Source organism: Lottia gigantea, assembly GCF_000327385.1.
Source record: "Lottia gigantea unplaced genomic scaffold LOTGIsca_11, whole genome shotgun sequence".
NCBI classification, from domain to species: Eukaryota; Metazoa; Mollusca; class Gastropoda; family Lottiidae; genus Lottia; species Lottia gigantea.
The window spans coordinates 1061178-1084740 of record NW_008707001.1 but is presented as its reverse complement, the minus strand read 5'-3'; the positions used below and the strand labels follow the sequence as shown (position 1 = coordinate 1084740).

Below are 23563 nucleotides of genomic sequence, written 5' to 3'. Positions count from 1 at the left end.
GGGGATGGGGGGCAAACGTCTCTAGAACATTTTAGAGAATTTGACTCCTTGACATTTCCTGGCTAAGTTAAGGTTTACTTGTATAGGGACTTCGGGACACCACAAGGCAATTTTATGAATTAGTCGCCTGGAAACGCAAATACCCCCCCCCCCCCTTTTCCTTGGCTACGGGCCTCTTGATAGGTCAATCAGTAAAATTGGTTTTACATCAAAACAATGAATTACATTCCTTTTGTTCAAATTTGGATTTTTTGAGATGGCCCCACATCTGATGTAGAACAGAATATGTCAAATAAACAAGATGTTTATAAACATCTTAATTGTTGCTCTCTGGGGTTGGAAACCGACCCCTAGGAAATAGTATGCAGCCTGGGGCAGGGTAACGTCACGTCATCCACATTTATCTCTCTGAGATACGACTTATCTCGTGGTTTCTCATTGTTTATCGTGAGAGGTGTATGTGAGATGGGAAACACAGTGATCTGTAATCACCGTAATGGACTATAAATTAGGGGAGTCACAAATCAATACACCGTCTTATCTTGACAGGGTCATCAGTATTGATCTTATTGTTCATATAATCCCATGTGATTAAGGGGGCCATTTTCAAGTGGGTTGATAATAAATTTTACACCGCCTGTAATTAGCTTTCATCTTTAAACCTCCCCTGTTGATACTGGACCTTATGAAGGAGGAACTATTATGGTTTACACCGTTAATAAATTAGCGGTTTGGACACAAGACTGATAGAATTTGGGTGTAAATTTTACTGGACCTTATTAAGGAGGGACATTTATGGTTTACACCGTTTATAAATTAGCAAACATAACACAAAGCTAGCAGAATTGGGGTGTAAATTTTAATGGACCTTTATTGAGGAGGAACTATTGTTACACCGTTTATAAATTAGCGGTAATGGCACATGCTTGAGAGAATTGGAGTGTAAGTTATTCAAAGAATTGAAAAGTTGGCTTTTCATCTTCATTTTAAAAGAGGCATCTTTAATAGACCTCGAACTTCTGCTACTCGGACGCAACCGGAAGTTTTAAGACTGCAAGGCATTTTCCACAATACACCACAGCATTCAAAGATAATGTCATTATCTAGTCTGGTGATTCGAGACTATTTCGTTAGCCGCCATGTTTATAACTAAGGATAAGGATCATTGAGGTAGTCTTTGATGTTTGGCGTATAATTGTTCTTTACGTCAACATTTAACAGTTAGGCTTTTCAACACGTCTATTTCAATCTGTTTTCAAACTCCCCTACTTGCTGTAAATTGATTGATATAAACCCTCGTAAAATGTTACATCTTCTTTGATCTGTACTCCACTAGATTTTATAGTTTTATACCACTGTTAGTCTGGCGTACTAGCTTGATGACGCCTCGACGCCATCTTGCCACTGATTTAGGATTTGTTTTAGCAACATGGATTCCAGAACAGGAAGTTGCCGATGGGATTTAATTTCATTAAAATGATCTCCGCAACACGAAGTTAACGATGACAAGTTTGTGCCTTTTCGAGCAGGTTTAGTGAATACTCGACGTCATATTACCATCATATTTTGGCTTTTTAAGCAGGTTTGGAAAATACTCGACGCCATATTGCCATCATATTTTGGCTTTTTATTATAAAGTTCTATATTGGTGCTTAACTGAGTGTCACCCATGTAAACTAGCTATCAGTAACTGGAAAGAGTGAAAATCAACAACTGTCAAAAGTATGAGGAAAGTACACATATTTCGTACTAAGATACTCGGTTCAAAAATATGTTTTGAGATTTGGGAAAGGCTCTCCTTTGAACTCGGCCTGTTTTCATCGCCAGTAAATTCTCTCGATTTAATTGGCACGCCCTGACATTTGGCAAGATGGCGGGGTTATCTTTGATTGTTAATGTATGTCAGACTCTCTGGCTTTTCAACTCTTTAACTTTCATTCTGTAATTATACAAGATTGGCCATATTATCTTCTCGTTTTCTACAAGTTTAGGTGATATAAGCCGTACTAACTTAGCATTGGTTTCAGAACCCCGTTCTCTCCATCACCTTAACTAGATCAAGTTTCTCTCATTGTACACTGCATGGCGTTCCCAGTCTTCAATGGCCCGATTGCATGCAGACGTAATACTCCATTCATTTGATTTCTTATTTTATATCTCCATTTCTGGAAGACAAGTTTGACCGAGAATGATAACGTCTGGTTAATCAAGTCTACGTTGGCATATTGTCAATAGTTAGGTTGTTAGCTCTCCCACTTCGGGGCTTTTTATCGCTTTATTTGGCTCTTTATAAACTATACATTAACGAGCCGTTATGATATAAATTAACAATGATTGACAGCTGGCTCATCAGGATGATTGATGGCCGGGCCAAGGGGGTGACGGCTGGGTTATACCCAAGAATTTAGTAAGACTCGTTCTCATTGGTTGAAATGCCTGTAGATCTCGTTCACTATGAGTACACGAGACGTCATGTTGAGCCAAGCAACCAATCACTATCAAGTGTCGTGGATTATTTACTTTCTGATTGGCGGGCGGTAAAACTCTTTCATCTTCTAATAATTTACAAGTGTTGTCGGTTCATGTTTTGTCGCTGGGCGGCTTGTTTCACTCAGACTAGCTTGAGATACGAACTGTTCAGAATTTGACAGGCGCTGAGAGACACGAAGCCTTCTACGGTGTTTTTTAGTATTCCTCGTCCTTGGATATCATCAATATTCGAGTTATTGGAGTATTATTTATCGTGTTTGTAATTGCCAATGTTAAAGTAAAGTTAATTTGGATTATTTAAGATGAATTCATCGCAGTATCTTCACTATCCGGCGGACTATCTTCATCCTCTACCTACTTCGGTAAGTCTATTTCTTTTTGTACAACACTGTATCACAAGGTTTCGTGTTTCGAAATCATTCTATACCAAATACAGTTGAGAAATACTAAAATAGGAATGGTTTTTGCAATTTGAATCGATTTTTTTAATTTTTTAATGGCAGAAATTCATCTTTATATCGTCACAAACTTAACGACGTTATAGTTCATGTTTACTTTTACGTCCGTGCTCAATTATTTAACAAAAATTGGCATAAAATATTACGTTCGCAATAGTTTTTGTGAATAAAAGGTTACCTTTAACATGTGGTTAAACTTCATACGCTTCGGTAGCTGTGATTACCTTTAAGCGTCAGTCAAACCAGTATGGCAGTAGGTCAAATTAACGATGACTCACTCCGGTTTATAATCAAAATACAACTGAACAAAAACTGGTCTGTATTGACAGTTATTGAAGTAAAAGTATTTAGGGTCATGTTGAGTTGTCAAAACCTAAATATTTTTGTCGATTTGTTACAACTCTTCCCACGGCTGGTTGTTGTGTTATTGTGAGTAATATTTGTCGAGGATTACCGAGTGCAGAATAGATCCTAGTATCGATGTGCGATGCAAGGGCGGACAAGTTCGTACTTATATTACATAGCTATGATTATCTTACTCACTTCTTACTTATGCCCATCCCCCACCACCAAGCATAGACCACCGACAACATTTCGCAAAAATCATCGGCCCTAGACTGTCCTCTTCGGTTGTTTGTCCCTCTGATTATCTGAGATTTTCCAATGGCCGACTTCAACAGTTGTAAATCGAAAAAGAGCACACTGTATTAAAGCTCATGTAAAGTACAAAAAAGTAAGACGTTAACACCATCTCATTTTATTTCTGACAGCCAAAATGGCGGAGGATGGACATATTCGTAATCAAAATAATGGTGGGCAATAACTAATAACTATTTGTACCACTTTGTGATATCTATATTTTTGTCTCGTCTTGTTGTTATGGTTTATGAAAAAAGGTGTCTTAGTATATCGAGAATTCAACCCAAATAACTGAAAAACTCTTTCTTATGATTTTACATTTTCTACTTGCAGTTAGATGTAAAGAAAAGTCCATTGGCCATGTTAGCCCAGACCTGTAGCAGTATTGGTAAGGATGTGGTACCAGCTAAGGCCAATCCATCTCCAGAGAACAAGGAGATCGAGAAGCAACATACAGTCGAGACGAAAGTGCCAACATCACCTGTTACTAAGAAAGATTCACCCAAGGATGAAAAACCAGGGTTTAGAACTGTTCCACCAAAAGAAATTCCACCCTTAGTTCCAATTTCCAAGGAGCAAAGTTGCTCCCCTATTGATCTCAAACGTAGAGAGAGTCCAACAGTAAATTCACGTCCTGTTTCCACCGGAAGTAAAGGATCCCCAACTTCCAATCATTCTTGGACTTCCAAAGAAGCTGAAAATCGTGATCAACCAGGTCGTGTTCCATCCTCAAGCCCCATCTACACCAAACCGTCTTCTCTTCCATCACCTTACAGCCATCCTTCCATTGGGTCACACAGTACCATTAAACCTAACAGTCATCCATTGTACAGCGGACTTCACGCTTCTCAAATGGGATACCAAGGTATGTCCCTTCATGGACTCTCTCCAGAGGCAATTGCTATCTACCAATCACAATTGTTGGCGGCCCAATCAGGATTACACGCACAAGGACTAGCTGCTTCATCAGCCGCTGCAGCCGCAGCCGCCCAACAATCAGCTCTTAAAGCTGGTGCCGCAGCAGCCTCGATGAATCCCTATGTTAGTTATACTCGTGTTCGAACGCCATCAGGGGCCACAACTCTTGTACCAGTGTGCAAGGATCCTTATTGTACCAACTGTCAACTGACCGTTCAAACATCACACACCTCAGCCACGTGTAAAACACCCGGATGTTCTCAATGTGCTCATGAAAAAGCTTTATTAGGACTTTCATCTGGTGCTGCTGGACTTGGGATGCCTGGAAATCCTTTATCACTTTACCCACATCTAGCATCTTTACCATCTAGTGCTTCTGGACTACAATCTCTATCCTCTTTACATTCCCTTTATCCTCATAGTGCTCTTCCTTCCGCTCATCAAGGACTACCTTATATTTGTAATTGGGTTGCTGGACACGATTATTGTGGTAAAAGATTCAACTCTTCCGAGGAACTTATGCAACATTTAAGGAGCCATACATCGAGTATAGATTCAGGATTACATGCGGGTTATGGACTTGGCCTGTCACCATCAGCTTTATCAGCCAGTGTGGCTTCAGCCGGTGGTTTGGTCCATTTAGGAATGTCAGCTCCAATGAGCCCGAACTCTTTACGACGTGCTTACCCCACCAGTTTAAGCCCAGGACTTTTATCAAGCAGATTTCACCCTTACAAATCTCAACTCGGAAATATCGGGGCACCACCCACTTCCCACCTCCCCCCTCTGAGTGCATATTACCCACAATATTCCTCGTTATATGGACCTCGTCTTGGCGCTGCTGTTCCTTGAGGATATGTGTATATGACGTCATAAGTGTGCCATATTGGAGTGTAATTATGAGAATGTTTTGATATGTGATTTTTTAAAGTGCTAAAATACTTTCTTACGTTTATGGAAATATTCACGAGTTTCCTTATATTTAAACGAACAATTTATTTTATGGAAATACTGTAAAATCAATTTTGGCTATGGTAGTCCTTGAAATAATTCACCGCTTTCTAGTTGGGTGCCACTTATCGAAACATATGAAGATAAATATTGTCTCGTTATGTTATGACCTCACAGGGCGCCATCTTTGTTTTGACCCGAAGAAAAGTGTAAATCTATGTGGCAAGCAAATGGAAAGTGGTGAATTGGGTGATGTCGGAGTCGAATGTCCCCCAAGCAATAAACACATGATTGCACGGACAGTCATTCGGTGTCAATTCAATCACTTGCATAAATGATTTGAAATCTAATAAAAGGTTATAAAACAACACGTAAACAGACTGAAATCAAAATTCAGGAGATTTGAATAAATTATTATAATAAATGTTAATTATATGTTAATTAATGTTAAAATATTCATAGAATTATTAAAAATTCATTAATATTAATTAAATTGTTGAATTATATTCCCAAGGATATTTTATGGAAATATTCCAAAGCAATAAATATCGCAACACCTCTTATATATGGAAAGGCTTACAGTGGTTTCCCCCTTTTACAAGTTCCTCCCATAGTGGTTTCCCCCTTTACAATTTCCACCCTGTCATTGCCATTCCACTGAGTGGTAAGACCAATTTGAAAATCCCACACAAAAAGGAGGAAAATCATAAGAAAGTGGTTGGGCAACGTAAGATGAGCATTAAGATTGTAAAAAGCTATTGTATAGTAGGTATTTAATTCAATTGTTCAAAGGATAATGGGGTTAGAGCAGGGGGAAAGAACAGTGTGCCATTTCTAAGTTTCCTCTCCCGATTCATTTCCTCGTCACGTCAGTCTACCAATGGGCATCCATGTGTAAGATTATCCTATATTTGTATTCAAAGTCCATCAAAATATCCCGGATACATAAATACAAACTTCTTAGAAATAGGAAAGTATTTCTAAATAAATGTTTATGTTGGTGGTTTCTCGAAACAAAACAATCCTAAACCACAATTGAAAGGCGTGTGAATGACGACAAAACTTCGAATTAATAATCTCTGCATCCTTTATTGGGTTATAATCGGGATGTTGTATTCTTACGTCAAATTTCATCTCAGCCTTAAACCGGAAAACTGTATATTTGGATCTAATATCGAACCACCCTGGTTCATCCCGGAAGAGATCAAATTAATGACTAATGACAATGATTAATTGTAAATTAATTGATAAAGAAACCAAGCTTTTTGAGCTTATCAAAGAAAGAAAAGAGTGAAAATGCGATTGAAAATGTAAAGAGTTATATGGACAAGGAAGCAAGTGTTATTGTTTAGGAGTTGGTTAACTCGACAAATCTGGACCTACCAGTTCTTCAGACGTAATATGCGGATATGAGGTCGTCACTGGTAGAGCCATATCTCTTTTTTATTAAGTTCCATTGGAGAATTGTCAAAAAGAAAATAGCCAAAGTTTCCATAACTTTTGCTGCCAAATATTTACAAGAAAACGATATCCCTGGATATTGGGGTAGCGTGTGGGTCACAGGGATATGCTAGAATACCCTATAATGTCTTGTTGGACTCTTTAATGGCTTTGCACTGATATCAAAAGTCATGACAGATAAGGCTTTTGTCACTGTGAAAACTCTGAAGTAGCTAATTGATATATTTAGTACACGCAAACAGGCAAATGACTTTTATGGCGGCCAGGACTGTTCCTGAGGCCATTCCTCAACCTGTTAGCCACGAACTCGACGTCCATTACGGAGAGTCCACAAAGCTAATAATGTTTTTTGGTAGGTTAGTTCAATAATCCTATATTACCGCCCTGGCATTGTGTATCTGTTGAAATTAAAGAAAATTGTAATGGTCAAACCACAATTCTCGTTATGTTTTTTCATATTTTAACCAAACTCTACTGTACTAGACATTGTTTATCAGGTAAGAATATAAAAGAGTTATGTTACGAACAAGTTAGTTGTCTATATAATGAAAGGGATGTGTCAACTAGTAAATCCACACCTGTTAAAAATGTCCCGGTTAATAAATGTTCACGATGTAATTTTTGACATGTTTTTGAAGACAGAGATTTGTCAGCGTCAAATCCTGGCTTGTTTCTTCGTCACTTTCTTAAATTAATACATATTTCACCTTAAAACACAACACAAACCACAATTACTCCTTCAACAATGACGTATAGATATTGTCGCCATGTTTCTATTTTATATATCAATGCATCATATTAAGCTGTATCTTTTGTTTTACACTTTACACAAATTTGATATTTTTCCTCGTTTTTCATGTTTATCAAAGGAAGAAACCGAAATAAATATACAAATTCAGATGACAATATCATGTACAACCACAGATTGTTTGTAACCAAGATTCAGTTGATCTCTCAATGTCCATGTAAATGCACAAATATCTTAAATGTTGACAAAGCATCTGATAATATCTGTCTGACGTGGACCTCACACCATAGAGATCACCAGTTGCGTTTGGTAAGAATAGAAATAGCAGTCGTAAATGAGTTGTGAGTTGAGTTCGTTACTTCCATTATACGCAATCACACGCAACTGGTAGTCTGGTAATCTGGTAATTGCTATGTTAGGGCATTTTTAGTGGGCAATTGTTGTCAACTGGATGGTCATGGATTCCAGACCCCCTATCAGATCAAATTTTTACTGTAATCCACGGTATTTGATAAGAGAGTATCTGACAGAAGGGATCTCCGAGGACTAAGCTCTGTTTTGACCGCGAATCAATTGATAGAAATGATCATCGAGAACTTTCGTTCTCAGTCTCGACAAATATGTTTGTTCCCCCATCTCTCTAATGTCCGAAATAGACGGTAAGATCTACATAAACTAGAAAATTCAAAGAACCAGTTTCAAGAAACCTGTAAATTTTAATGTTTCCCCCCCTTTTTGATTGTACCCAGTAAGATTCGATATCTAAATATAGTTTGGATTTTCACAGAGATATCTTGAATGTTGTAGATGACATTTAACCAGTTTTTGTGAACTCAGGAGAACAAATATCAGAAGAAGTTGAAAGGGGGTGATAAATCTGTCAGCGGGGCCATCAAAATCTTTCGAGATTGTCCTGATATATAGAAATACAAATATCACCGAATCGTTGTTAACTTCACAATTTAGTGCGGGACAGACGTGTAACGTAGCACGTGAATTGACAGCAACAATAAATGACGTCATATTTTTTATAATGGCGGCGTACAATGATGAAATGAAGACTGAATATGAACAAGTTGGGTGGTCTGGTTCGACAAATGCATTATTCTTGATAACATAAACAGTCTCCATTACAACCTCGTATATAACCCGATCTCTGGTATATCTATTTAACGCTTGATAACCGAGACTTCACGCCTCATAACCGCGACTATTTAACAGCTGATAAAGGGAAAAGAAGAGAAAATGAACCTCTTCAAATTTTACTTTAATCTTCAACCGTTTACACCAAACTGACAAAATTACAAGTTTCTCAACATAGCCTATCACTCAAAGTAGATCTGCGGGTGTTATAATGACCGTCTTGATAACTAAGACTACGATAGGTTACTCGGACATCAAGGCTGACAATGGAAAGTGAACGATTCCATCAACCCAAACCACAAAATGACAATTTATTCAAGATTTTACCTATTCAAATTTGTATTAAGAAACTTTCGGTAAAAGTCGAAAATGTTCGGAAGTTAGGCTACTACTTTCGTTTTCGGTAAAAGAGGTTAACGTTAAGAAGTTATTCCCTTAGTTTACGGAATAAGTCGTTAATGTTCGGAAGTTACTGCATTAGTCTATGGATGAAGTCGTTAATGTTCGGAAGTTACTACGCTAGTTTTCGGAATAAGTCGTTAATGTTTGGAAGTCACGTTAGTCTTCGATAGAAGTCGTTAATGTCCGGAAGTTACTACGTTCGTCTCCGATTAAAGTCGTTAATGTTCGGAAGTTTCCGTCACACAAATTAATATTATAATATATTCACATCGTTTAAAAGTTATCGTTTGAGTTTTTGTTCAATTCAATCCTCGACCTTTTCGTCCTTAGTCTTCGATAACAATCGTTTATGTTCGGAAGTTTCCGTCAACCGTAAAAATAATATCATAATGTATTCACATGGTATTCAAATTTGATCGTTTGAGTTTGAGTTAAATTGATAAACTTGTCAGAAGTGGTGTCATCTTGTGTCTATACCTGTCACTACATCTGTCATACTGTCATGTCTGACAGTCACTGTCGCAATATGTAATATATACACTGTCATTTTATCAACTTTACTTCCATGGTGAGAATGTGGATGCATTACGGTGAGAATTTGTGGTTGGTGAGGGGGGGGGGGGGGGGGGGGGGGGGAGGGGGGATTCAGGAAGAGATGGGGGAGGGGGTTTATATAGTTACTGTCACAACATTATATATGCATTGTCATTTTATATACCTCATTTCCACGGCGAGGGTCATCTATGGAAAGTGGTGCACTATTGCAACTAGAGGCACTTGGTTCTCGAGGTATGGACAGATGGGTTGAGTCTTACTGTCAGACTGATTACATTTACATTGTCATTTTATCTACTTAAATTTCACTGTGGACACGGTGGGTATCCATTGTTGTTGGAAAGGAAGGAAAGGGGCCTAGAAGATGGATCTTACTGACTTGTTACACCATTATCAATGTACAAATTGCTATGTCGTTATATATAATTCCAGACAAGGGAAGTATTCATGGCTTGAGAGGTAGGGAGGGGGTTCCGGGGTTGGACCACACCATGTCTTCAAAACTGAGAAGTTGAGGTGCTGGGTTCTCCAAACTTTTCAACGACCCACCCCAGTGTGTGTTGTATATAACCCTAGCCGAGGTATACCGGCCCTGACTTGAAACAGGTATATACCTAAGAGCTAATCAGTATGTAAGAAAATGTTGTCGAGGATTTGACGAGGTGTCAGTTTAGTATGACACACCTGACATGACATGACACAGTGACACTAGACTGTCACTAGAGACAGTTTATAACCACTCGGTTTCATGAGCTGAATTATTGCCTAAAATTTATTTATTTTTAATCTAAGTAAAATGTTGAAATGAAAATATCAAAATCCTGTGGGCTAAGTACAGTTACTTACCGATCCTTTCTTATTTTTGGTGAGTATTTGTCAAGAGGCGTTTCCAGGAAACACCGGGCGAGGGGCGCGAGCAGGGGCCACAAAATTTCCCAGGGGCACAGGTCATTCTTTCACTATTTCAAAATTTAAACGCCATTGTATTTGTCCGGTGAGTATTTGTCCTCAAATCAAGTACTCACCGTTTAGATATCTCAAGAAAAAAATTTAAAACGTGGGATTAAGATAAGTATCTCAAGCGGCACCTTAGGTTTCAATTTTCTTAGTAGAACCTAAACGTAAAACTCCATTTCACTTGGCAATACTAGAGTGGACGACATGGGGAGGTAAGACTCCATTTCACTTGGCAAATACTAGTGATAAGATGATAAAGTGAAAGACAAGGTCTAAAGAGCAGTAAAAACAGTGATGAAGTACCCCCTAGTGACATTGGAACCCTAAACATGCCTACCACGTCAATTATACAGAGTATTAAAATGATCTACGGTGCTATTTGTCTATCTTCAACCGATGTTTACGATGAACGACGACCAAGGAACAATCAAGTATGGCCTATCAACCATTTGTATAATGAGACATGCCGACTTTGAAGCCAGCAATATAAACGTTAACGTAGCGCATCCAGTACTGTATATCATTCAACGAGGCATTTTAAGAGGCAATAATGGTTTGGTTCAAAGCCATGCTGATTGGAGTTAGAAGTAAGAAAAGAAATAAACAGTTGAATGAGAAGAAGGAACTCTATACTTCTCATTTCATTTTAAATATCTTACAGCATCTAGAACTTCTGGTATTAATAGATATGTTAGGTTGTTACATTGCGGTTAAATTATGCAACGAAAGCACAAGACATAGTGCTAGGACTAGGTTTAACTCTAGATGAAAAAGAACAGAATCTCTCCCTGACTTTGATAACATTTTAACTATATAAAACAAAGATCACAAGGTATATAAATGAATATCGTAATATTAGATAGTAATGTCATCGACTGGACAATATAGATGATAATCCTTATTTATCTGGACCAAAGTATTATTCCAAAATTCCGAATGTAAAACCTCAGTCCCACTCGGCTTTCGAGATGGTTTGAGACAGTGGCACAATCGCATTGCTTGGCAATGATATATATAACAAACATATTGGTAGTCACTACAGAATATCCTTGATTGTTTGATTATTATTTGTATTGTGTTGTTTACCAATGGTTGGGCCATATATGGCTTAATATTTGAAATTAAGTTATTATCATTATATCTGCAGAAAATTCACCGTGCAATATTTAGTTGAGTAATTATAATTAGGCATCAGTTTCAGATATTATATTACTTATATTACCTTTACTCTAGTTACATCAAAGACAAAACATCACAAGCCGCTACTTAACATACCTGATAAAATTTCTGTTCCAATCCAATATCTTACAGAGTATAATCTATAAACCGTCGGTTTAATGGTTAAAATGATTTATTTTCAGTGCTCTTACACCTGTTTTCTGTAGAATATTTCTGAAAACACCCGAAAATATGAAGAGTTTAAGTTTTTAACAAAACACTAAATATCAAATCATTTATTTGGCACCAGGGGACTACACAATGTGAATATGAAAATAACATTATGGAATAATGGCAGAACGTAAGTGAAAATCCAAAATATGTTCAAGAAAGACATGCCTGGAGCCAGACTTGATTGTTCGGATGGACACGTTATCTGGGGAGGGCAATGGTGTATGTTGTTTAGTTGCAGCGGAATTGAATTGAATAATGGAATTGGTCGGTTGTCAGAATTTTCTCGTTTGGGGTTGGAGGGCAAGCAATTTTTTCTTCTTGCAAGCAAATGATACCATTTTAAGAATCAGCAGTCACTACTAGTGTATATTGTATATTATTATATTATGGATGAGCTACACTTTGTAAAAATAAATAAAATCTTTCTAGAGAAGATAGGTGAAACATAAAATTGATTACTGAGTGTTATATTTGATAGAAACCAGATAAAGCACTGAACATTTACGTGATTTATGTCTTGCTGTTTGGACCTGCCAGGTAGTCAGTATTCAACATGGGATTACTGTACTTGTATTTTCATGAACAACCATCCAAACGTAAAGGGTGAGACATCAACATACATCTCCATTTCATCAAGATACAGTTGGGCATAAAATTCCATTAAGTTAGTCCAACAGCATATCATTGCCCCCACAAAATACAGAATATTATATAGTTTCTAAAACTTTCAGTCCATTTCATTAGTTCAACTCTATTTCATTTCATTAGTCCTATAAAGGTACAGAGTCGTAGGGCGTAAAACTCCCATTTCATCGGCTGAAGACACAGAACATTAAATCAGTAAGTCATGAAACTATTTAGATATATGACTTTCAGATACTGATATAAGAAATCCCATATCAGTCTTGCTAGATGTTTTGAATGTAAACAATAGATAGAATTAATGATAAACACACGAGAAGATGAAATAAAACAATAGATCTGGTAGAAATGTTAATAATCTGGGGTTTATTTCATCTTTGTAACCTTTATTCCCTGGTCTATAAACTTATACATATCTTATTCCTGCTTGTAGACAGCCTGACTGTTCAGTCAAAACATCTCATTGAACCGTCGCAGCCGAGCGAAAAGCAGGTTGGACTGGCAACGCCATGCAGTTTGCAATGAGATAAGTCTTGCTGTCAATGGGTTTTTTGCGTGCATCTTCGGAATATTGTCCCATCCGAAACACTGTTTTTCACGTCAGCTCTTCCGGACTGCATCACTGACAGTAGAAACCTGGACCTCCAAGCAAGCGTCTAACTCACTGACCCACCCAGCTTCCCTGTTACGTACCCAGTGTTTTGTTAAATTTCGTGCTCTGTTTATCAGATATGAACTTAATGAGGTACGAACACCATTTGGTCTCCAGACTGATATGATGTATTGTATCTGATGATGATACAGTGATAACGCGGTTCAACTCAAAACAATATCATTGATGAGATAAACCAGCTAGAAATCAGATACCATACCATACAGGGGAGGGGGGGGGGGGGTGCAGTTATACAGTTGACATTTTTACTTTTCTGTGACCATCCCCAAGCTGCCTGGGATAGTAAGTTACGATTGAAAACTGATAATGAGAGTGGGGAAAAATACATGGTAATTATTGTGTTCAGTAGAAAAAGTTGTTGATATGAGTCAAGGTGTAAACAGATGTAATAAATCTATCATCGTGTTAAACTGGCTTCTATAACCTCAGACTATCAGTCAATCAGTCATCTTCATCTTCATCTTCAAATACAGGCCTTCTAGTGCTTTTACATTCTAGAGCTGTAATTAGATTTAGCCTAAACAAGCGCATGGAAACAGGACGTAAAACCTTTTAAGATTTGATTTGATAACATCGTACCTTCGAGGTTCCTTACCTTTTTTGCATTCAGTTTTTAAAAATAACTATCGAAAAAGTCTGAGAAGGGTCTGAGTTTCCGACTATTTTAAACTGAAATTCAGCATCGGTATATAAATGAAAGCCATGGTATTGTTATAATAACAAAGGCCTTCGAGATTTCGATGTCATTAAATGCTTAGTTTTATTGTTATTGGTGAAATTTCAAAAACTACAGACGTCTTACTGAATATTAGAATGGTGAATATCGATGGTATAGGAGTCCTGACTTCTCTTTGTGACTTATCTCTGTGACCTCCCTTTTTTAAGTTATCAATGTAAACGACCCGCATGCAGTTTTTCTGTTTAAAACTAACTACTTAGTCTGTTAACGCCGCCCTAGTTTATATCTAGCAGATCTCTGTATTTGTGACCTCGGCCAGTGCTTTACATAGTAGTTTCTATGAACTTCCTCACTCTTAATACCCCATTTTAAGCCACGGTGAAGTTGGATAACTAACACTGTTTTAAAGTAAATCTCAGTACTAGTGTATGAAATAAAGCCAGAGTAAAGCTGGGTGATGTTGAATGTTGTAACCAGTACACTGTTTTAAATTGACAGATACCAGATGCTAGAGTCGAGTGATTTAGACGCCATCTTTCTTCACCTTCCTCATTTATCATTTGAATAATTATCATAAAATATATTCTAGAGTCGGTTCCATCTTCGTCTAGCCAAGGTTTCAGAGAACAAAGAACAGGCATTAGAAGCGGTCTGTATTTTCGAAGTTTTCATACCGACGAGAGCACAAAACAGCCACCAGAAGTTTGCATTGCAGTCACCTTTCAGGACTTTCGATTTTGTAATCCACAAAGATGTTATATTCGAATGCTAGCTGGATCTTTGAAGTATTCTACTAGGCAGGGTACGCTCAATCTTCTAGACATCTCATACCACTTTTCATTATGAAATACTTACTCACTTCTGCTTGATGTACTTCCTCATGTGAAAAGTTCATTAGCTGCTACCAATGTTTCTTCAAAATGTTGTTTTGGATTTCGGGTTTATTTTGCGGCTCGGATCGTTAGTACTTGGTTTATTTATTTATCATGTCCGTCAATTTTCTAGTTCAAGTAAATGTTGGCTGAACCGACAATCAGAATCATTGTGCGTGGACTTAAATTTAATCGCCTTGTTCGTCATTTGAAATCCCAAATAACAACTATTTCAACCATTCTCGAGTCTGCATTTAATACTGTAATATTACACAGATCGAGTCAACATCCTCCACATCTCATCAATACCTTGATAGTTGAAGATACTGAACAGTTCCACCATAAATCTAACATTTCTGTCTTCAACATCGAATAGTAACATCAACTGACTAGAATCTGTCCCATGGTTGGCGATATGTGATCATTACCGGAACAAACTAGCTCTTAAATTGTCTGATTGTGTTGATGGAAATTTGTTAAAAGCTTTAAGACATGACAGCATTCTCTCATAAATCATAATCCACCATATTATTGGTAAAACATCGTAACAGGAATATGCCATTTATTTCCTGGCTTTTGTCATAGCGACGCAATTCCATAATTATACGAACCACAAACTTTAACACGGATTGAAAATTGGAATGATGCGAAATATGTCTCCGATATATTTTAACAAAGGTAGCAACGTAATGCTGATTGAACTAGATTCTCTGAACAAATAAAATAATACGATACAGAATATTACGTTCTCTTTTTTCTGTACCTGAAGGAGCTAATGAAGAAGTGCAAAGATATGCAACCTGCAATGGGGGACAGTTTGCTATGACTTCTCTTTGTGATTTCTCTTCGTGATCTTATGTAAGTAATCAATGTAAACGACCCGCATGCAGTACGTAAGTGGGACAGTTTTTCCAGGAGAGCGACTTTAGCTTATTCTTTCTCAATGTACAACTGTAAATGATGTTTACCGAAACCTCGGAATCTGTTTTGTTCTGTCTAATCGTTAATTACAAGATAATATCAGCAATGACATACAGTGTACAATGAGGGAAACCTCTGTCTCAGTATTTATTTGATATCCTATATAATTGGTAATGACAGAGTCTGATAATATCAGCAATGACATACAGTGTACAATGAGGGAAACCTCTGTTCCAGTCTTTATTTGATGTCCTATATAATTGGTAATGACAGAGTATGATAATATCAGCAATGACATACAGTGTACAATGAGGGAAACCTCTATCTCAGTATTTATTTGATATCCTATATAATTGGTAATGACAGAGTCTGATAATATCAGCAATGACATACAGTGTACAATGAGGAAAACCTCTGTCTCAGTATTTATTTGATTTCCTATATAATTGGTAATGACAGAGTCTGATAATATCAGCAATGACATACAGTGTACAATGAGGGAAACCTCTGTCTCAGTATTTATTTGATTTCCTATATAATTGGTAATGACAGAGTCTGATAATATCAGCAATGACATACAGTGTACAATGAGGGAAACCTCTGTCTCAGTATTTATTTGATTTCCTATATAATTGGTAATGACAGAGTCTGATAATAATGAGAGTATTATGATACGATAAGAGTTGGTCTAGCTTGAAATGGTTTCTCTGTTATCTATTTTAGTTTGACAGGACAATAACACTGCCTTGTACAGGCTTCTCTCTCTAGAACGGTGGTTTCTTTCAAGGATCTTGGCTTCTCTGTCTAAGCCTCTAGAAGGATGATGGCACAGTTTCGTGACCTCTGAAACACTTGACGGTACCATCGTTGATGATTTTCAACTAGGAGTATATTCTCGTCAGTTTTATCAGTGTATATCAACGAAGCATTGAATCAAATTGTAGCTCTCAAGACTCTGGAGAAAAAAAAATCTCACGAACAACCAAACCAACGACACATCATCACCCAATTTGAACCAATCCAGCTACCAACTACTACGACCATCAACAACTACCTTGTCTATGATATCAGCATCCGTTGGAAGCGAACGATAACTCAAAAAAACAAGAATTGATTTGAAATTATTTCTCCTGTTGTATTATTTCTCTAAAACTGTGAAGTGAATTTTATTTTTTACATTAATAATCTGTGTATGGTAATTACCTTCTTAGAAATAGTTCAATTTTCAAAATATCCTACATCAGTTTTAACTCTTTCTTTATATTTCAAAATATAGCAAGAACAGTGGGACAAACTCTCACTTTAGAAAGGGTCGAATATTAACTATACATGACGTGTATTATAACATTGTCATGTTAATCCATTTAGAAGTATCACAGCACATTAAGAAACAACAGTTTTTATGGATATAGACTTCTATTTATTATTGAACATAACGTTGTCAAGTTCTTCATTATCATTAAACACCAGTTGACATTTCTACAACAGTCATTATAATATACTCAAATATATACCCTTAATTACTCATTAATACCGCCCTTCTAATGATACTCATTATCAATATTTCTATATTAATCATAAACAACGTTTCTACAAATTACACTGCTAACAATAGTACCAATTATATTGTTAACATTAGATAAGTTTACAAAAACATTTCAACAAATTACACAGCAATCATTAGAAAAATTAAAGACAACAATAGCTATGTGGACACTAGAAAAGGGATAACGGGGTAACGTTTCAACAAATTACATTTCTATCATTGCTAAAATGCCAAAACATGATAACATCTATGTGGACACTACATAAGAGATGCCGAAGTAACGTTTCAACAAATAACACTGCACCAATCGTATTTCAAATACATTATTCAGAATTATCAAACAGTATAACTCAAAAGATTATTCTAATGTCGTTGTTCTTGAACCATTTCCCTCTTTGTACACTACATGGCTGTGTCAGTCCAATCAATATCAGATAAGTACTAACGATCCAAACTGCATAACGAAATCAAAACAACCCACTGGCAAAACATTGGTAGCAGCTAATGAACTTTTCACATGAGAAAGTATATCAAAAATAAGTGAGTAAGTATAAAAGTGGTATCAGGTGTCTAGAAGAGTAGGCATACCATCAATATCAGACAAATCTCCATTTCTTTTTGAACCATCCTGTACCCTTCAGACAAGCGGTTACAATGAATTGCGTCAGACAGATTCAATACATACTACCATTCAACCCTAGCAATGGTTCACATTTATCACCCTAGATCATTATCGTGTTGATATATACAATAATAAAGCGGAAGTGACGTATAGACAGTTCGAGATAAGGTATGATAAATACTAGTTATTAATACTATCAGTTATAATAGATACAATATGTTATTGTTCAAGACATGTTAAATATATTTCTGCCAGTCTTAATTCTCATATAATATAAAGTCGGTAACAGAAATTCAGTCTTACTTTGCTAGCGGTCAAGGGAATGCTTGAATTTACCACTAACTGTCGGTGGCTTCTAATTAATAAAAGGACAAATCGTATACCATGAAAGAAAATTAAGTGTATAAGGAATGTCGAGTGGCTGAAAGGGATACCAAGTTGACAAACTAAGTACAAAAAAACAAAATTAAATATGTGGACTCTCTGAAGAGAACTTAAGAGTTGAAAAGCTCATATACCAAATAAAAATTATAGACTGTGGACTCTCTGAACTAACCCCCGTTCAGATACCTGAATAAAGAATATAAGCTATGTGGACTCTCTAAATGGGTGCTGATTTTACAAACCAAGTCGCTAAATGGTTAGAATAAGCACTCTATGACTTCCAGGAAGATAACAGTCAAACAAGGTTTATATCTGTTCGGTTTCTGTTAACGTACAGCAGATCTGTGAACATTAACAGAGGTTAATTCTCCAAGTTTTCATCGAGTCTGTGAGTAAATTCATTAGTTATTACTGTGTGTTGACGGCTGTTGATGCCACAGAACAGTTTCTGAACTGTTTCAATCAACAGCATAGTTTTAACTTCGCCATTAACACGTCTTCATTAGCAGATTACTCCATGCTGTAGTTACCAAACTGTGAATTTCGATTACAAGATTACATGGACAAAGGAGCGGAAATGGGGAGAGTGTACGTCCCTGCTAAACAGGATTAACGCTTGAACCTCACGAATATCCATCAGGGGACAAATCCTCAAAGTTTTGTGTTCACGGAAATAAATGATTTGAAATTATATAGTTTTGTTCGTGCTCTCCAGAATATTGATGCTACGAGTTAGGAGTGTTTGGCACGTGAAATGGTTCTCCTCCATCAACAATTCAGATAGCTTCATAGATCAAGGTGCGTGTTTATCAAACAGAAGGTATTAATCTTTCAACAACCATCACTTTATTTTCCTTTAATACATACCTTATCTCAAACTTCGTCAGTCATCGGTTAATAACTTAAAACTTTGTCAGTCATTGGTTAATAACGTAAAACTTCGTCCGTCAGTCAACGGTTTATAACGTCAAACATCGGTCATCATCGGTTGATCTTCGTCAAACTTCGTCAGTCATCGGTTTGTAACGTAAACCTTCGTCAGTCATCGGTTATTAAAGTAAAACTTCGTCAGTCATCGGTTAATAACGTAAAACGACCATCGGTTGATCTTCGTCAAACTTCGTCAATCATCGATTAATAACGTCAAACTGCATTCATCATCGGTTAATCTTCGTCAAACTCCGTTCATCATCGGTTGATACCACCAAACATCGTCAGTCATCAGTTAATCTTCGTCAACTTTCGTCAATCATCGCTTGATAACGTGAAATATCGGTCATCATCGATAGTTTAATGTCATCATCGTTTAAACTTCGTTCATCATCGGTTAATCTTCGTCAAACCCCGTTCATCATCGGTAAATAACGCCAATGAATTGGGTAGTTGTTGTTTTTTGCAATTTCTTAAATCTCCTCAAATTTTACTTGACAAAGATTCAGAGTAACTTTAATAGCACTTTCTGCCAAAATATATCTAACATCTGTTCATTTTGATTTTAATTCTCTTTCTCTGTGACAGAATGGTTCACGGATGTCGTCCCACTGTTTTAAGAAACGTTGACTGGTTCCGAAGGCTTTTCATACTAACTGGTTGACGAGTGTATTATTTTCTGAAATGTGACATTTAAACCATAAAGACTATGAATTCAAAACTCTTTGACTTTTACCAGATATTTTTGACGGTTATGGGCTAATTAAAAACTCGTTAACTCTTACCAGACTCTAAAGGTAATTTATTCCAGTTATCAGCTGGAGATCAAACGAAATTTCCGGCTCCTACGAGAGTCAGAAACATCATTGCATGGCACATATTTATTCAGAAAATCTCAACTCGTCGACGATTTCTAAGAGTCCACTTGGCTAATATTTTTTATTTTGCTCTATTTATGATTTAATAGAAATTAACCAATTGTATATTCTGTCTATATAGTTTGATATTGTGTATATGGAGGAGTCTCTGTTCGAGAAACTTCCTAATATACAGGCTGCAACAGGTTATTTTGATTGCATGGGCGAGGGTAAGAGAAAATTCCTTAAGAGGCCTTTAATAGGGCCAGAGCTTCTTAGACCGAGACACTGCTCTCAGTTCCAAGATTTGTGTGAAAAATGAAAGTGGAATGAAGGTTTGATATATAATCTTATCTCAGATGAATAACAACAGACGTTTACCACGAGCGCCATTTAAACACAACCAGACTCACAGCTAATCTGATAAAACTCTGAATAATTACATGGAGAACGACCTTTAACCTGTGAACATACAGCGTTGATGCCTAACAACCTGTCTTCCATCATGTCTCGTGCTCGTAACACCAGATACGAGGTCATTAAGGTCACGCTCCACGCCTGGTATATACAGTGAATCAAGATGGCGGATGAATTATGTCGTACAGCCTTCTGAGTGTATTATCTTGAATCATATATCAAATGTTGTGGCTATCTCGGGGCAGCGATAATGAGATCGAGGCTGTCTCCTTCTCATGTTTATTTGACATGTGTACATTAAAAGGTGACGTAATACACAGATAATGTCTCGTCATTGATTAGTCCGGGTTATACAGTTCTAATTAATCAAAAAAGTCGGTGTGTAAATGAGAAAGAACTAATCCTCGTATTTTTTGCAATGGAAGTAGAAAGATACAATCGTTTTAAAATGCAGCTTCATATTTCGTTTTTGTTACTTCACTAATTTCAAATTTAACGAAATTCGAAAAAATAGTGTGTTTACCAATCAACCAATAAAATGCTCTGTTAGGTAGGCCTACAGGCGTCACCACCGCATGCAACGAAATCTATGATAATGGTTTAAAACAAAATTATATTACTATTTTACACATTGAATTATACAAAAATATATGTAAGAGCTCGGTTTCTGGGATAACGATTTCCTCATATTAGTTTGGGTTTGTTAAAATCATATCTCAGGTTAATCTAATCAATTTGATTTATTTCAAAATTTGGTAAAATTAATTTAAAGTGATGGAATTAGGGCGTTTCTCCAATGTAAGATGATTTAACTTGCAGGTTTAAGTTGTACTTTTATTTTAGTCTCTTAATGCTCGATATTTCCAAATACTGTTAGAAATTCTACCCCTTGTATAAAATTCCCACCCCACACATCACGTTCTCCGATAGGCATCAGGAATAATATTTCAAAAGTCTGGTAATTCGAGAAGGACAGTTTAAATTCTGTTATGTCTGCGCTAGATCTGGACTCGATCAAATATCATTTACCACATTTACTTTATGATTTTTTAAAGAACATCAAAAGAATTTTTATTAAATAGATAAGCTTGGTCACATTTACACTCATAATTCATTACAGTCAAGATCAACAGGTCACATATTGTTGTTGAAACTACTTTGATTAAACCGTCTGGATAATCAAATTGAAAATTAAATTCTTCTTGCTCACCGGGGCTGATAAATAACAGTCGTTACCTAGCACCGCCCATTAACATCCAATCAGATGTAAATTTATATTTCGCTGCGGGACAGTCACATGGGGTCCGGATGTGATGAAGTCTGTCATTAGAATGTCTCGATCGCCCAGTGAGTTGTTTGAGATAATTGACTACTTGTCGGACTGGATAATAAAAGCGAAGATTAATGTTGTGCACGAAATTACAGGAGACGTCATTAAGGTGTTTCTGGCCCATTGATCGAAGACAAATCAACAAAGAAAACATGTCAAATACAAACGACGAGCTGGGAGACGACTGTCATTCTCCTGTCAATGGAGTATTGTCTCGCTGTCTCTGTACACTCAGATTATATTGTACAATTCCCATCCCCTGGTGTCATTTGACGAGCTGTTCCTTCAACCCCCCGCCACATCAAAGCTACCGACTTGCTACAAGGGTCGAATTTGATTGACAGCAGTAGAATGATATGAGTAGATAACATCTCTAACGATTATGGCGGCCATGTTTCAAAATGGCGATAGAATCTGACGTATCTTTTTCATCCCTTTGAAGTTAAAACCGTAAAGATTTTATTGAAGGTGCCAGATCTGATTAAGGTTGGGTTTTAAGCCGCCATATTGTTCATGTTACTGTTTTTACGATGAAACTTCTTGGTTTACATTTTTAATAAAAAAAAACAAGTAGTAAGTGCAGAGGAAGGAAGACAATAGCAAAAATTATATTAAAAGCGAATTGTAATCCAAATTTCCATTCTTAAGAGGGATACGGAAAGCTAAAGTAAAATTCTATCGAATGGTAAATCAGAAACTTTTTGTAGTTTCTGAAGTATTTCTAGTCGTCGCGATTCTATTCAGAGGACTAAAGATAAAAATTTCGCTAGAGACATCAATTATGTTAAATTTGTTCTAAGATATTATCAGTGGCTGCTCGTTGATTAGGTTCGAGTTATTGGCAGGAAACCGGAAATTTTATTCAATTATAACTGAAGAGTGTCGAAGCTGTCTGTAAACCTGATAAAAAAGAAATTTGATTGGTGAAAATTAGTAGATGAATTTCGATTGAAAAGCTGTTAACGTTTTACAAAAAGTCTTGAATTTTACAAAACAAAGTCATCTGGTGAAATTGTGACAAAATTCAAAATATTTTACGTTACCTATTCGAACGAAGAAATAGTCCTTTTAAATTTCCTAATGATAATATCACGAAAGATAATCAGGGTGCGTTTCACGATGCTCTGGAATATTGCTGAAGGTTTGTCCTTCTTCATTCGTAAATACCTTTACTTCAGCCCTTTGTGGAAACCACATTTGAAGACAAACTGATCTACTATGCGATCATGAAAACATGCTATAGTCTAACATATCAAATATAAAAAGTACTAATGAACCGTACCTCAAAACGAAACCCGAATTCTAAACAACGTATTGGCAGCTAATATATTATCAGCTAATGAACTTTTCAAATGAGGAAGTATATCAATCACAAGTGAGTAAGTATTTCATAATGAAAAGAGAAATCAGAAGAGTAAGCATATTGTAATGTATCATAAGTTGTCTATTTGTATTTTGTTGTATTTTGTTGTATTTTGTTGTTCTTGCTATACGCTTCCCAGTACTTTATTTTTTATATTTCATGTATTTAGTTTTTGTTTATGTATTAGGGTCTATATTGTACAGTGTACTTGAA

The 23563-nt window shown here is 36.6% G+C and overlaps 1 protein-coding gene across 1 annotated transcript; it reads left to right on the top strand.

Moving 5' to 3' along the window:
- The first annotated feature begins 2621 nt into the window (after positions 1–2621).
- Positions 2622–5944, top strand: LOTGIDRAFT_211956 (hypothetical protein). The gene is made up of 5 exons (XM_009047050.1): positions 2622–2852; positions 3921–3983; positions 4095–4167; positions 4951–5052; positions 5104–5944. The coding sequence occupies exons 1-5, from the start codon at positions 2793–2795 to the stop codon at positions 5355–5357; spliced, it is 552 nt and encodes a 183-aa protein (XP_009045298.1). The 5' UTR covers positions 2622–2792; the 3' UTR covers positions 5358–5944.
- The last annotated feature ends 17619 nt before the right edge of the window (positions 5945–23563 follow it).

What these genes read in the sequence shown, in the direction of transcription:
- LOTGIDRAFT_211956 (XM_009047050.1), top strand. Translation starts at nt 2,793, where the DNA reads ATGAATTCATCGCAGTATCTTCACTATCCGGCGGACTATCTTCATCCT. An exon ending in TTCATCCTCTACCTACTTCG is followed by an intron (nt 2,853 to 3,920) that starts GTAAGTCTATTT and finishes TTCTACTTGCAG; the next exon opens with TTAGATGTAAAGAAAAGTCC. An exon ending in GTAGCAGTATTGGTAAGGAT is followed by an intron (nt 3,984 to 4,094) that starts GTGGTACCAGCT and finishes GATTCACCCAAG; the next exon opens with GATGAAAAACCAGGGTTTAG.